Genomic DNA, 16,723 nt, shown 5'->3' on the forward strand with positions numbered 1-16,723 from the left:
CTAGGTCAGGTAGACATCAAACGGCTACTTAAGCGCCACGCCAGCAGAGCATCAGGCCGGACCAAACATTGATCTTACAGAGCTGGAATGGTTGTATGATTCAGAGGTCCGGCTCTGGAGTTGAGGACTGGCAGAGCAGAATGATTATCAGGGGATCAGAAGTCTGGACCCCGAACTACTCACCAGTTCAGTTTCCCCATCTTGTAGTAAAACCCAGAGGGATCCGCTTACAGGTCTTCAAATGTCAGGGATGAGGCACATCCTCTGAGAGACTCGTGTTGCACTGTGGAGCCAGCACCAGTCTGGGAAGACCATCAACAAAACTCAGCTTCTGGAAAGAATATGAAAACCCCAAGCTCCGTTACGCAACCTCAGCCCGTATGATTGCTGCTCCTCAAAAACCATATGTATGCAAGGATTGTCAAGCATTCCTAACAACTAAATCATAATCCACTTGAAAAGTTAAATAACTTTCATGTAATGCCGTCTTTTGTTGACACATTTTCTCCTTTTTAAATGTCAGTGATGATTTAAACTACTTGTGCAATTACCAGGTTTTCCGCATTCTCATCCATAATCTTCTGCGCTTGTTAATGCTTCTCTCCAGTCTTCCTCCGAGCTGACAGAGTGCTACAAAGTGTGCATTTACTGTTCTTTCAGCGGGGGATCTGGGAAATTACTTAGTGATTGACAATTACAGGACCTGAGTCTGCTCTGCCCAATCCCTCTCTTCTGCCTGCACTGTATACATTAAGTGACACTGAGAACCAAAATAAACGCGTCCTTTTGGTTTGGGTAATCCAATCTTTGTAAGGTAGCTACTGTTCTCATACAATGTCTTCGCAGAGGGGCGCTCCACTTTTCTTTTCCTGAACAGGCTCCAAAATACACCCCTGAGCCCCTTGCCCAGATTTCCAGTACCCCTGCACCTCTTTCCCCACTAACAAGGGGTATCAGAGCTATTATGTTGGCTCTGGCAAATGAATAGACAAACACATCCTGGTATGCTAAGTGAAGGGGAGATTCTAAACTGGCAAGAAGCAAAGCACTGTTGAAGGTTGGCTGGCATTAATGGCTGGTTTTAGAGAGTGAGGGGCTGTTTGGATTGTGGGCCAGTCAAGCTAAGGGTGTGTGGGATCAGAGGCCCTTAGACGGGATATGGAGAGGTCCTTGTCGTGTCTGCAGCGCCGCTCTCACTTCTCTGACAGGTTTCTCTGAGGCTGTCACGGACTGAAGAGGGGATCTGATGACTGTGCACGGAGTTTGTGTTAGGTGACTGTGTGAACTCAGCTTTTAGACCGTAACACGAGTAGCGCTGGCCTAAAGTGGCTTAACTGACACTAGGAGGAGGCAGCCCTCACACACACACACACACACACACACACATGCGCACACCCATGTAAGCACAGGGGGGAAAAAAAAAAACCTTCTTCCTCCAGGAGAACAGTGTGGGTACTGTCAGAGCCAAAAGCGGTTGAAGGTGGTGTTACAGAAAAGTCTTTCAAAGGAAGAGGAAAAATTTAGAAAACATGCCAGAACTGTGTCTGTCCTTTTTTTACAGTTTTTGTTTGCATGTACTCCTACTCACCTGAATCATAACGTGAACATGCGTCTATGTCTGTGTGTTTCAGAGGAGCTGAGGTGTGCCGGGGTGACATGTCCCACTCTGCAGGTGCCCTCCTGCCCCAAGGGGTCAGTCCTGACCAAGAGCTACACGCCCCCTGCTGGTTGCTGCCCCTCCATACCGCCCCAGTGCACTTGCGACCTCCGTGCCTGCCACAAGCCCCAGTGCCCGAGTGGACAGCGCGCCGTGTCAATCAGCCAGGCCAGCGGTCAGCCAGGAGACTGCTGTGATGTCTTTGAGTGCCAGAAAGGTGACCGCACTGAACTGCACTGCTGCTACGCTACACAATCTATTTCAATCGGTCTCCCGCTGGGGGTAGCAATGGCACAGTCGGTGTGAGATTCATCGCCTTTGAGGAAGCAATTATTTTCTTCAGAGTAAGGCTTTCCTCCCTGCTGACCAAATGTCCACAGATGAAAAGGAAAGTTGCTGATTGGATAATTACTGTTGGGCTGTTTATCAAGCTGGGCCGATGCCTCCCAGGGTTAAGAACGTGGTTCAAAGACATTTTTTTCAGGGGTGTATCCACAAATATTTCTATTGCAGTCAGGGATATTAATTATAATGGGTATTCTAAAGCTGTTTGCTGGTCTGAAGCGAGCTTGTGCACCATTTTCTCACCTGGTGAGAAAGAGACGGGGCAAATGCAGGGAAAAGAGAAGTGAGAGAGGGCAGATGTCGATCACACACACACAGAGAGACCTAAGCGCTCTCTGACGTTGTCCAGAGGCAACCAGGAGAGTCAGGAAGGCAGGGAGGGGACCTGTGGTATTGGTCTGTTTACTCTGCGCTTCCAACAAATATTCGCTGTTTTACCAACAGAACAAATTCCCATTCTGGCCCCTCCACATGCATAAATGAGTGCCGTGTCCCGGAATTAATGGACTTAACGAGCCCAGTGACCAGAAAAGTGCTTAGGCTACGAATTTGCTCAACAGAAGTGCAGTGTCAAAGGGTTCCTGTCTGGTCACACGTCCAAAGGGAAAAGGTTCAACAGTTCATTGATGGGAATGCTTTTTATGTGCTCCAGTCTGCCAGTGGGGAGGGTAATCGAGTCCGGCAGGCCGGCGGGGGCTGAATGGCAGCCGTGGGGGCCATGGGATCAGTGTTTTGATAACAAGTGTCTGCTGCTCTTTGGGCCTGGGGCTTGATGCCTTTTGTGCTGCCCCTACAGTCCGTTAGGCCTGCATGACTGCGCGCCATGTCAGAAAGCTCCACAGACAGGGACAAGGACAAGGACGCACACTGGGCCCCCTAGTCACCTCCCCAGTCCTGCAGAAGCCCCCAAATCTCTGGCTACAAATACTGTATCTTACACATACAAAGTCATACAAAGATGCATTCAAATACCACACCTATTCCCCAGTGGAACTCACTTCAGCACGGCCCCCCCATTGTCTCTGTGTATCGGACTTGGACTGATTAACTTGTTTCCATTGCTCACTTGGCTGAGGGCTCATATTTAGTCAGGGCCGGTGTGTGCAGTGACAATAAATCCCACCTGTGTGTTTTGGCCTCGATCGACGACAGACTCTGGTGGCAGACCAAACCTGGCAGCACCGTCCTGACCTGATGTCATCTGGTGTTACGGAGGATCCTGTTTGATCCTGTTTAGCCGTGGTCTGCTGTTTATCAACATGTTAGCTGGCACATATTCTGCATATGCCCCCTGTAGTCAGCCCTGGATGCATCGTGGGTTCAGGGCTGCACATGTTTCTTTTGTGATTTACGCCTGCGTTAAGCAATGCAGCTGAGATCACCACACTAATGGTTCTCAGAGAGTGCAGCTTGAGTTTGTTATAAACCATGTCCTCAGAAGTAGATGCGTGGTTATGCCAGTGGCGTCACTTTTCTATGTTGTCATTTGACATTCTGAATTGATTGAAAGTATCGCTGGAAAGTTGATTTTAATAAACCCCATCATTATTCTTCTCTGGGAAAAGTCGTGTTTCCCTCTGTGGTTTTGGTTTATTCACCTGTAAACCACAAAAAACGCCTGCATGACAGTCCACTGTTAGTGATTTAGACAGGCCTAGGGTCAATGTATTACAGCCCATCCATCTCCACATCCAATCCTCACCTCAATTTAGAGAAGACTGAACATCACAAAGCATGACTGGAATTTAGACTCTGTGCCGCAAGTTGTTTTAGGGATTACCATTAACAAACACTGCGGAAATCACATGTGAGCATCCCCTCATGTGACTTCCTATTGCTTCTGTGAGAGTTAAAGATTTTTGAAAAGGCTTTTCATTTTGGCCAGCTAAAGTACTTAACTGCATTTTCTCTGCTTGGTTTTGCTGCACACATAAGCTGCGAGAGAGGGGGAAAGGCAGAAAGAACAGAAAGATGGCAAGGAAGAGAATAAAAGATCAACAAATCCCCGCTCTGCTTTCAACTCCGTTGGCCCACCTGCTTTGCATTAGAGTGCAGTGCTGGTTGTCGGGAGGCATGGGGTCATTGGCGCAGACACTTTGAGTCTGCACTCAAAGGTATGGCGTACAGATGCCGCCGTAACCTCCGCTCTCATTTATAGAAACCACTGGGTCAACATGTGCTCGCATCTGTTCAATACATTTACTTGCCTAACCAGTGTTGCTACTCCTCAATGAGTCTGGAGACCTTCTTACATAACCACATTGCCTCACTTCCCTCATGTTGGAGTGCACTTGGTGAAAAGTTTCTGTGTGGTTAGTTAAGATCTTAGAGTGATGAGTCACCAAAACCACTGTGGTGCATTTGAATGTGTAATCTTGTATTACCGTTGATATGCCATGCTGTAATCCTCCTGTTCCTTTGGCTACAAAACTACCTACTGTGTGTGTGTATATTATGCATAGCTTCAGACACTTAAAGTGTCGCCAAGTGTGCAATGAGAAGGTCAAGGTTTTCCCATACGTTTTCTGGCTTCACTTGGATTATTGTCTATACACAAGACCTGACCTTGGTTTTCCAGCGGTGCTTCAACTGAGCTCATTTTATTTTATAATAGAGGGAACGCAGCTAAAAGAGTTTTTCTATGTGCTTGGATGCTTTTGGGAAAGGCAGGCCAGAGCGTTGATTCACTCCACCTGCCACCAGCGCACTGAGCCCAGATTCTGCCAAAGCCTCAGACCCACTACTGTTTTCTTTTACTCAGCAGTGCAAGAGTCCGACACCTTTTCAAGACTTGATAGATCCCTGTGAAATTCCTCCTCATGGACTTGGCTTCATTGTCTGATGAATGCCATTTCACCCCAGAGGCTTAACCTCAGCCACCAGTGTCTTCCTCAGCACCATTTGGTTCAGATAAACATTTCCAGCAATAGCAGTAAATGAGTGGATGTTTATGAATTTCTAATGGATTGTATACAGTTACGTTACAGTCTCACTGATCAAGTCTGACATTTGTGATTTAAAAAAAAAAAACCCTGCATTTTTCTGTCACATAGTCATGAGAAGAACGTTATTGTGTTAATCTTTGCCAAATGTGATGGACACCTGACAGCACAGTCCTGTTCTTCAACCGCAGGGTGTGTTACGCATTATCATCCCCACATGGTGTTCAGTTTAAGGTTGACAGCAAGTGTCTGATTCTTCTTTTCCTTGTTCCTCTCCTTAGTCTCTCCCAAGTGTGTCCACAATGGGAAGGAGTTTTCCGAGGGAGAGGTGTACCGCATGGACCCCTGCTGGCTGTGTCAGTGCCGGGGAGGAATCTCTTTCTGCTCCAAGGCAGAGTGCGCTGAGCTGGACTGTGAAAACTTCTACATTCCTGAGGGCGAGTGTTGCCCTGTCTGCATAGGTACACGTGTTCAGCTTATTATCGGCTATATTTTGTGTGTTGTAGAGGTTTAAGCGACCGGTGATGTGGCATAGACGAGAGTAGAAAGTCCACCTTACCTTACACTTACCTCCAGTGACCCTACCTTAATAGCTTCCTCATATAACCAGTTTCCAATGTTGTTAACATACCTGGATACAAGAGGTGCACTATAGAGCCAGCCGGGGATTCATTTCCACTGGGGAGACTTACGAACATAAAAACCCTCTTTCTGAGTGTACGGCTTGGCCTTGTAATATCTGGCTCTGGCTTAATAGAGGCGGTGGGTGGGTGACGGGGGGGAGTAGGTACCCTCTCGCAAAAACACATGTGCTCAAAGCCAGGCAGGGAGCTCTGATATGTGTACTTGGGATTGTTAAAAAAAAATTGGGTTGCCGCGCATATGGCAACCACATTACAGTCTGCCAGGAGCCAGTGGATGGAGATGGTAGACAGTTTTGGCCTCTACCTGCTTGGCTACAGTGGATCGGGCCCTTGAGAAGACAAAGAGCAAGACAAAGTTAGGGAACGTTAGGTCAGTGTGGAACGTACACCTGGAGTACGCAGGCATCTATATGGTATGGAATGCTTTCATCTCTTTCTCATGGAGAGCTGCTTTCACTTACTGCATGGCTCACTGCAGAAAACATCAGCTGTAATACTCCTAATCTAGATTAAGAGATGTATTTAAGGTTACACGGTTGTGAGCAGACTTAAGACGAACTAATCAATCTTTCTATAATAACAACAGGTAAAATGAATGTGAAAGGGGTTGCTAGTAGTGATATATACATTGAGAATTATCACCAGACTCTGCAGTTCCCCTCGTTTTGGTTTTATGGTCCGCAGCTTTCTTGTTTTGGTTCATTCTCACCACTCTCATCAGCGCCATGCACAGCAGTGTTACATTGCTTAATGTCTACTGGATGAAATGTATTATTTATTTAAGGTAATAATAAGACAAGGTGGAAATACATAATTGGCTTAAGTGTCCAAGAAATCATTGAATGCAAAAGAAACCTGTGTATTACAGGGTATGGTAAGCTTAAAGTTTTTTACAGTGAAAACTCAATAGCATCTCTTGTATAAGATTGTACTGCTTAGCCTCTTAAAACAGTTGTGTAGAAGCTTTGCTTGTAAAATTGTTGAAGTGGAATCTTGGCTCAGGCTTGTAGACAGCACATTTTTAGCTGAAAACAAACTGAAAGATGCTATCGTGCTGCATTATGGGAAGCGTAAGCTTCAGGGTTTTTGGTTTTTGCTTGACCAGTGCAGGAGGTACTTTTTTTTTTTTTTTTTTAATGTGTCTCTCAGAAGTCCCCAAGCTTCATGAAAGTGAAATGCAAAAATCGCAGAATGACCCTTTAAAGCTTCATTAAAAAGGTTGTTGTACAGCTTATGTGAGGTGCATGTAGAGAGAGAGAGAATAGGGGAGGGAAAAATAGATCCTGTTCAGGTTAACCACAGCCAGATGGACAGAACCAAAAGTCAGCAGGGATCAGGTAGGGAAAATAGGCCTCCTTTCAACCCTTTCCCCACCTGACACACACTCAGTAAGCCACACCAAACACATAAACACACCAAAATATGAACACACCCTTGTTTCACACTGACGCACAGAGAAAATGCTCAGAACAATTTCTGTTACCAACAAATAGCGTAACAAAAATAATTTAAACTGTTTACAGTAAATGAAATAAAGGCGCTCAGACATCATACATCACCTCCAGCTGAGCAAAGTGGCTCCAGGGGCTTTTAAACTGGCCCAAACTTTATGGTTCCTACTTAAAACTAATGGCCACAGATCAATTTTTCTTGCTGCTTTGGAGTGTAATTTATGGTATCAAACACTGACCTAACCTTTGACCTTAAGGGTCACTGAAAGCCACATGGATGGATCCAAGCTTTCAGCCAAAACGTGAGTGGACAATGTGAGGGCCAGCAGTTATGAATGTCATCACCCTTGCTGCGTTTCCAATGATCAAATCTCTCTCAGGAAGACACGAGAGAGATTTGAAACTCGCCTGTCTCATTTCAACTTAAGTCCCAATGTATGTTGTCGCGAAGCCAGGGGCCTCTCCACACTCACGACTGTAGATAAGTCATCTAAGTTCAACAGTGTTCTCTCCATAGCTCTTGGTGACAAGCCAGTTTCCATATCTTGTTAGCTCCCTCGTGGAGTATCCTGCTTCCTTCAGCTCTGCTCTCACTCTGTCTCCTGTTAATTCAATTACACCAGGCAATGTATAGGGTACACTGGACCGTAGCTTTGGGATTAAATTCCATTCATGGTAGCCAAACTAAACTATACATGTGAGTTTGCTAAGATTCAGATCAAAGATTCTCCTCGTGTCTCGCTTCATTCCTTAACCCATAGTGTGTGTGTGTCTTTCTTTCCTCTCAGACGTGGAGTTAATGTCGATGGACAGCACTAAGGCCAGTTGCTGGGTGAATAATAAACTGCGAGCCCACGAGGAGCAGTGGAAAGAGGACGACTGCACCTTCTGCCAGTGCGTGGATGGAGAGCCACACTGCACGGCCATGGCCTGCAAGCAGAGCTGCCAAAACCCGGTCAAGATCCCTGGAGAGTGCTGCCCCTTCTGTGAAGGTAAAGCGACTTGTGTTGGTCTTCAAACCAAATAGCACCTGTCTTTTTTATTTATCATATCTGTATAGCTCATATCTGTACACATTAGCCCACAAACCTCAAGTAGGAGGCTCCTGTGGCCCCGCAGCTTTGTTACAGAGGCCATGTCAGCATGGGCTCATTAAAGAGGAGGCCGTAGAGCATTCTTTAAGCTGCAGGGTTCTTTGTGTTCCTTTATTACCGCTGCCCGACAAAATGAGACCCACCTGTGTGTGTAAGGCTGTGCTGTGCTTTTAACGCAGGAGGCTGCATAATTGAAGTGGATCCTTTTTTTTGTGAGTGTAATTAGTAACAGCTCATTGAGCTGCTCCTCCCACTGAACGTGGCAAGAGACGCTTGTAGCCACTGCGCTTGTGTGTGTGTGTGTGTGTGTGTGTGTGTGTGTGTGTGTGTGTGTGTGTGTGTATGCGTGCTGTTCCAAACCAGCCTCGTTTATTGTGGCTTCACAATAAAGCTTTCCCTCATTCAAGAGGGTCTGGGCCGCACTAGAGACTGACTTCAGTCCAGGAGACGCTTTATTATCTTTACTGGTAGCCCTAGAGCTGAAGCATGCTCTTTAGACACATTCAGCTTATTAATGGGAGACAGTTCCACACAATAAGACAGGGAGGTATAATCCCCCTTGCAGTGCGACCCACCCCGGTGTAATTGCTGTGCATTTATCTGTAATTACTGTTTACTACAAAATAAGAGCAGTGTAAATAGGTAGCTATTACAGTTGGCTCAGAAAGCATAAATGAGGTATAACACCTGAGGGGATCCTAACACGCTTACATAAAGAACAGAAAGAAATTCATAAAAGAACTCGCTGTACTTTGTGTACGTTCAATACGCACATGCAAAGTTCTCACCCTCCATTATCTCTTTTGTCCTCTAGAGCCTTCTTATGAGACGGTAAGCCCCATGCTTTGTCCGCCCCTGGAAAACTGCTCCCTGTCAGGGAACGACTGCCCCTATGGCTTCCAGCAAGACAAAAATGGGTGTCTGCTCTGCCAGTGTCTCAACAGTAAGTTCTCTTTCCTCACTCAATGTTGGACCTAAAGGGTTAAAGTTTCAGGGACTGACTCGCAGAAGCACGAACACGACATATTTCCTCTCACATGCTGCTTCTTGCAGTTTCGCATTAAAATGTTGGACGTCTAACCTGTTAATGCTGATGTCAGAAAAATGTGCAACCACTTGGTTTTGAGAGCAACAAAGACGTCTTACTGACAGCTTATTTTGCGTCCATGGCTCCAATATTTGCAAGGTTCTCGGTCACAAGAATGTGCGAGCACCCCCGTAGCATCTCATGCCGTTGGTTTTGATGGATGTTGTGCCCTTTATCAGATGACCTCTCTCAACTCTTCCAGATGACTCCTGTCCTGACCTGGGAAAATACTGTTCCCTGCAATGCCCGATGGGATATGAGAGGGATGATTTTGGCTGCGAGGTGTGCGAGTGCAGCATCCCCATGCCCAAGTGCCGACCTTTGACCTGCACTAAAACCTGCCCCTATGGATATGTGTAAGTACACCCAGTGACCCCGTGGGTTCCTCAGCCCCAAAGTCCACCTGCACTCATTTGTCATCCGTGTTTTCAGCCTGTGCAAAGGCACCTGTGGCTGTCAGTGACATAATGTTCAAGAAACTGCACACTTTTCTCTAATATTCTCATCAAATAGAGAAATCTAATCCGATAGTTATGTGTTATGTCAGTGAAAAGTGATCAGTTTCATGATGGGCAGTGTATATTTGGAGCTCTTTCACTTCTTCGCATCCAAAAATCTGTGTGTTAAGGTTGTTTTCCTCCAGTCACCTCCTGTATTGAAACTGGAAAATTCAATAAGAATTCAGTACTTGTATTTTCATGTGATTTCCCAGAGGACAATGGCTGTTTAGTCGTGGTCAAAAGAAAATAGAAGAGGCTATTGCAAAGCAGTTGCCAGTTTGGGTTTCATGATCAAAGGGTCTACCTTGGTGGCCAGTGCCAGGTCTCTAAATCTGTGTGTGTGTGTGTGTGTGTGTGTGTGTGTGTGTGTGTGTGTGTGTGTGCATGTTTGTGCGTGACTAATTCACTGTGAGGTCCTCACAAGCCTCTCATCCCCCTGCAACTCATCTCTTCGTAATCCCATTTAAACCAATCAAACATCTGGAAGTGCTCTCTACCAGGACGCTTGGTCCCCAGGCACCACTCTCATTTCATAAATCATCGTTCCGTCTCAAAACAACGATCAAAAACACATCAGGACAAAAGCGGCCTTTATGAAACGTATACAGTTGGGATTCTTGGTATCTCAACCATGCTCTGCGGAGCCACGGCTCAAGATGGGCCCGATATGTCTGCGCAGAAAAGGAGAGGAGAGGAGAGTGGGTGAAGGGGACCCTGTGGGGAGAGGAAGAGCAGGAAGTCCTGGCTTTATCCTTCATAAGCAGCTGTTTAGGTCTACCCTCAGAAGTCTGAAATCCTCTCAGAGCTTGCCAGCCTTACAATGCAGATCTGTCTTCTCACACAAGACCACTGCATGCAGCCACCACGAAAAAAAGGGGGACAAAGGATCCCTGTGTTTCTATTAGTTGCATTGATGGCATCCACTGAGTTACTGTACTGTACATATCCGCAACTGAAGGTGTAGCCTCCAAAGCAGGATGAGTGTAAACTTTGTAAACTCTCTCGGGTTAACGGTCTAGACGAAGGACATTCTCAGGGCAGATCTTGCGTCTGAAGTTGCGCTTTCCATCCTTCATAGCTCCAAATCATCGCTGTGACCTCACGGGTCATGAATGGCATTCTCCTGGCCATCACAGTTGCGGCACACTGGAAATTGTGCCGAGCCAGCAGTCCCAGGGCCGGGGCCCCCAGTGCCTCCCCAAGCCCCTCTATCCCCCTGGAGCCCAAAGCGCTGCTTGGCATTCCACACACCATCTTTAAACAAAGCCTTGCTCTAAGGTCGCAGCACTCTCTGTCTCTGTATTTGTACAGTGAGGCACTGGCCAACCCCTCACAATGTTGTTTCAATAGCTGTTATTGCTGTTTCAGCATAGATAGGGTACTCAGTTTGCTGAGCCTGACATGCTCTGTCTTCTTTATGGGACACAGCACCCATCCATGGGTTTGAGAGCTTCCTTTATTTCTGCTGCTGCCTTGCCAGATGAAGATTAATCGAGTAATTACCCAGGCCTAATGAGGCCACTGCTACATGGAATAGGTATCATCACTTATCCCGAGGGAGAGATGGAGAACGAGGGTAGCTGGTTGAGAGAGGAGTCTAGTATCAGAGAAGTGTTGGCCACACTTTCATCTGGGTTTTGACAATTTATCAACCTGCAGCTCATCCATGTTTTATTAGGCAGATAATTGGATCCAACTGGTCTATTTCTGTCCTCTGCACCCTCTGCACTACGTACGTGTCCTCTCTGAATGTGAAGATACCCCTTTAATGTTGTTTTGCTTTGGCAACTGGACTCAAGTTTAGTTTCTGGAGAGTTTAGTTTAATTGTCGCTTCTTGTCTGTCCTCCCCAATCAACATGCCAGCATTATAGTTAAGTGTTAGCTCCTATCTGGCCGCTGCTCTTTGGTCATCCTGTATAAGGATGGCAACAGGGTGAATTGAAAGCATCTGAATTGGCTTTAGATTGCTCGATCCAGAGACTTAGGGTTGGTATGATGTGCAAACCACAGGGATCTCACGTGTTGGCCTTTTATTTGGCCTCCTTTAAAGGCAGCTAATATAGAGAGGGGAAAGCAGGTCCAGATGTTGATTATACCAGCCTTGAGCATCTGGGTTTCACTCAATCGCAACACTGCATTGCTTCATATAACCGTCAGAGATGTCCTCAATGTGAAGCACTGTTTAAACCATTTTAGCCGTACAGCAGTAGCATTGTTTACTACCTGACATGCTCTCCAGATGATTAGGTTTCACGTGTGCGTGCGTCTTTGTGTGTGTTGCCCTGCAGGAGAAACAAGCACGGCTGTGAGATGTGCCGCTGTGTCAAGTGTCCTCCCTTCACCTGTGACAAGCACTGCAGCGACGGCTATCGACAGAACAGGAAGGGCTGCTCCATCTGCATGTGCAAAGGTAACGGAGCTCTGGTATACTGTAGATATGACCTCATCATGTTTGACTGGATAACAGTACAAGTAATGTGACAATAGTGAGAGCAATCTCTGATGGCAGGGGGAAGCTTAGATTTGTCAGAGGGTTGGTCTGTTTTTGGAGGATTGAGCAACTACTGGCCATAAAATGTAGTGTTATACTGTACGTTCATGGTCCCTGGAGGATGATTCCTAACAATTTTGACGACTTCTGGCATTGTTGTGGGCATTTATGGTCCCCAAAGGGAGGAACCATGCTGATTATTATGGCTATCTTGACCTCCTCTCTGCCAACAGAAATGCATCCCTTTTACTGATGTGATATATTAAAGTACACTTGAAATCGATCATAGTTACATGTCGAGAGTTTTCCCCTGACACATAACTACAGTTCCACCACAAGGTCTTAACTGTTGGCGCTATAAAGGGTGGAGGATGGAAGGAGATAGCAGAGCTCTGTTTGCAGAGTTGAACTTCTGCCACAAAGCTGCAGCTTTGATTTCGAGTGACCTTCTGCTGCTCTACTGCGAAGACTTTAATGTCTGCTTATTTTGGTTCTTGTTGGTGTTTAACTTCATCCAGGAGCAGCGTGTGCAACTCTAATTAGATTCCCTCAACCCCTAAGTTTAAAACAAGTACACAGAAGCCATATTTATGCTCCGCCGCATTTTATGTTATGTGTTTATTTTGCCAGTTTAGCTGTATTATAAATATTTCAGACTCAAATATACTTCTGGTTTTCCTGTATGGTGAGGTGATCAGTGCAGCTGGCTCCTCGTGTCCACGAACAGAGGGACACACACAAGCCAGCACCTACTGCAAATAAACCGCTGTTTACCTGGGGTTGAAACTCTTGTATCTCTGTGAGGACTGTTAAAATATTTATGGATAGGAAACTTTTTTTTTCTTTCATGTTTCTCAACATTTAAATAAAAGAGGAGACCTCTAAACATCAGCCTGAACTCTGCAACGTCATGCAGTTCACAGTGTTCGCCTTCGTCCCAGATCCCTACAAGCTTTGAGAGCCATGCTGAGTTTAATACATCCTGGGCCCCAGTTACTGGCAACTTGGGCCCTTCATAAGGTCTCTGTGTCCCTCAGCTATAACCTTTTACTTTTTATGTTAGATTACTGAAATGGTGGGAGATTTTGTTAAGCTCTATTTGTAGCTGGATTATAAATTGACTATTAGGACATAAACATGCAATAAAGGCAGGTCAAATGTTCCTGACTGCTGAATGTTCCAGTATATGGAACCATTACCACTTAGCTCTCACTTTAGCCTCTAATGAAATTGGACCTAAGACAGTAATACTGGCCCTTTTTACTGTAAATCATAAACATACTTAATGAAATTTCCACAGTGAATTTACAAGGTTCCTTGCCAGAGCAGGCTATGCTGCTTTTTGAAATTCTCCACGGCTTTTCCACAAGTCCTTAGCCACCCCAGTAACGTCTGTGCCTTTCATGTTTGCGTCTCTAGAAAGTGGCCATGTCCCAAGCACCACTGCCCCGGCCCCGATGCCCAGCTATTGCCTCACCTCCAACGGGCACCGCTACGAGGAAGGTGACGGCTGGCACGACGGCTGCCGTGACTGCTACTGCCACTCCGGACGGGAGATGTGCGTGCTCATATCCTGCCCCGTGCCCAGCTGTTCTCATCCAGTTGTGAGGCCTGACCAGTGTTGTCCTACGTGTGAGGGTACGTCACTGCAATTCACACGTGACTTTACTCTATGTCCAGTTTTATAGGATAATGCCTATCCTTTTTTGAAAAAATTTTGAGAAGAATTTAGTCAAAAGCAATGCACATTGCTTTGTGCACACATATCTGACAACAGCTCATTCACCCGAGAGCTTTGGATCATTAGCTGGCTTTTAGGCCATAGACTTGCTGGCCACTTAAACTCTCAAACACACAGTCTCTGTCTGTTTCTCTAAAAATGGAAGGCACACTGATCCACACCCACAGTTGTTTTTTTTTATCCACAACCCTCCAACTCATGCAGGATATTTATGGAGGAGTGACTCAGTTGGCTGTTCAAATATTTAGGAGTGAAAGAATGTCTACAACTTTCAGAAGCTTCACACACTTTGCAGTCTGGGGACAACAGGCTAACTCTTTGCAGATGTCTGCTACTCTGCTGGACAGAGAGATGTTTTCAACTGAACTAGTGTCAAAACACAACTTGGATGACACCCTATACTGCCTGAGGCTTCTTTTTAATGGATAGCTGTCTCCTATGCATCCTTATCGTCCTAACCTATGACTGTTTACTCTCTTGACGTTATAGACATCACGGTGGAGCAGTTATTGTTATGCAGTGAATGACTGAGTGTTTGTTTGGCAGCAGAATGTGAACTTAATAGCAGAACATGCATGTGACTGTTTTCTTTCTGTGTCCCCCTCCTCCTCTGCTGCAGATGAGTCAGGCAGTGGTCAGCCAGAAGGGATGGACATGGTGGTGTGCAGAGCACCTGGGGGGGAATTTTATGTGGAGGGGGAGACCTGGAACCTGGACGAGTGCACACGCTGCACCTGCAGGAAGGGACGTGTCCTGTGCGACACTGAAGTGTGCCCCCCGGCTCTCTGCCAGACACCAATCAGGAACAAGGACACCTGTTGCCACGTATGCCCAGGTAATAGGAACAAGGCCAGAGCACAGGGAAGCAGGGGTCATTACAGAAAAAACCCAGGGGGCCTCATAAGTTGGGGTTGTGGGTAGAAAGGTATAAAGTTGTTTTGGATGTGCTATCAGCATGTGGTTCCTAAGGTCTTGCATGTTGCACTCTGTAGGGCAGTTTTATGTTAGGCACACAGACTCATAAAGAAACCAGCCAAGACCGGTTAGGTTTACATAGTGATCCTCCAGGCAGGCGGCAACAACATGTGGACTGCTTTCACCCAGCGTCCTGCACCAGAGGTTCATCTAACTCTCTTTATAACCAGAGGAGCAAGAGTCTAACTAATTTTGCTCAATTCTTACTATTCCACTGGTTATGGGAATAAACTTTGACACAAATGTCAAGGCGAATGCAAAACCGCATGCATATTTTATTTACAACTGTACCCAAACACTCAGGCCTCTTTCTCATACACTTAGAATCAACATATCCCAAGCACTCCCAAGCATGAGGCCCACAAATCAGCAATGCATGACTGCGCCTGAGAGCTGCTCCTTGAGAATGCCGTCCCGCCTTATCTCTGCATCTCCCTTCACAAAAGCAGATTGTCAGAGGCCAGCCTTTGATATATGTATGGGCCTGGTCACCAGGAATGTGGGAATAATACACATCTCACTGACAGGCCGTATGATGTATGTGTACTGTAGGGTAGTGCGGTGTGTACATGCTAAGTCTTTGGTCGTGAGAAGGCCTTATATCTCAGGCCTGCGGCGGTCTAATGATACAAGAGAGATTAAGGCCTTAGAACTGACACATGCCATATGGAGTCACTTGTGTTTGGATTAAACATACAGTGATGCATTTTATCGTCAACGTAACCCTAAAGGCCCTATAACTTTTGTGGATTGAGATGTCATACAGCAGGGATAAATGCAGGGCTTGTGTAGAAGCAGGCCTTTCGATATAGTTATATATAAATCAGATCAAATTGGGTTTTTTCCCTTGAAAATTGCAGTTCCCAACAAGCTAAGCTTAGGCGTGAATATTACATCGCCAAGTCCTATTAAGCAATGAAAGGAGCATGACCTAGCACACAGCCCATGTCTTACCTTAACCTCTCTGTGTTTTCATTATTAACCCTATTTATACCTGTGTGCAACCACAGAGGAGACGCTGAGCCCCTTGCTGCCAGTGAACAACAGCCAGCAGGAGTACTGCATAACCAGCGATGGAGACGTGCTGCTCGCCGGAGACTCCTGGAAGGCCAACGCCTGCACCAGCTGCACCTGCAACAACGGCACCATTCAGTGTTTCTCTCAGCGCTGTCCAGCTGCCAACTGCAGGGTGCCCGTCTTACGCAAGGGCCAGTGCTGCCCACACTGTCTCGGTGAGTATTTAGGTGTGTAGCAATAAAGAGAAAGCTGCCTTTGTGAGTATTTGTGCCAAAAATGGCTCTAGACTCAGCTTCGAGTATTTTTATTGCCCTAAAAATATACTCAACTTTGAGTTTATATATTCTAAATGTGGTTTATATGTGGCGGCCAAAGTTGCACATAGCTACCATCCTCTTTATAATGAGTGATAATATAATAAGTAATAAGTGGCATCACTGGAACAAGGCAGAGCCTGTTATAATTCATATTGCTGATGTTGAAAAGAAGGCGTAACTGAGGGAATGCTGGTTTCCAGACTGAGTGTGTGTATGTGTATGTGTGTGTTCGTTAGACGTAGCCACTCTGGCGCTACATAGGCAAACACGATCATTCGCAGCAGCATTCCATGTGACATACACACACGGCCCACTCAGAGCAAAAACATTCCTCGTGCATCCGCACATTCACACGTGTTTCCTGTCCCCGGCTGAATCGACCTGCATCGCTCTCTCCGTGGCGGCACAGGAAGGCAAAGCTCCATGTCAGCTTTTCCTATAGAGGAAAACCCCAGTATAGG

At 46.1% G+C, this 16,723-nt stretch overlaps 1 protein-coding gene across 1 annotated transcript in view; it reads left to right on the forward strand.

Moving 5' to 3' along the window:
• crim1 (cysteine rich transmembrane BMP regulator 1 (chordin-like)) overlaps positions 1-16,723 on the forward strand; it is a 29,083-nt gene that overhangs the window by 10,473 nt on the left and 1,887 nt on the right. The window contains exons 4-12 of the mRNA XM_070842541.1: positions 1,632-1,874; positions 5,226-5,405; positions 7,828-8,031; positions 8,948-9,076; positions 9,423-9,576; positions 12,010-12,131; positions 13,632-13,850; positions 14,573-14,788; positions 15,939-16,160. Of these exons, the coding sequence (XP_070698642.1) occupies positions 1,632-1,874; positions 5,226-5,405; positions 7,828-8,031; positions 8,948-9,076; positions 9,423-9,576; positions 12,010-12,131; positions 13,632-13,850; positions 14,573-14,788; positions 15,939-16,160 (1,689 nt within the window). The remainder of the gene's footprint in view (positions 1-1,631; positions 1,875-5,225; positions 5,406-7,827; positions 8,032-8,947; positions 9,077-9,422; positions 9,577-12,009; positions 12,132-13,631; positions 13,851-14,572; positions 14,789-15,938; positions 16,161-16,723) is intronic.

Source organism: Pempheris klunzingeri, chromosome 13, assembly GCF_042242105.1.
Source record: "Pempheris klunzingeri isolate RE-2024b chromosome 13, fPemKlu1.hap1, whole genome shotgun sequence".
Taxonomy (NCBI): Eukaryota; Metazoa; Chordata; class Actinopteri; order Acropomatiformes; family Pempheridae; genus Pempheris; species Pempheris klunzingeri.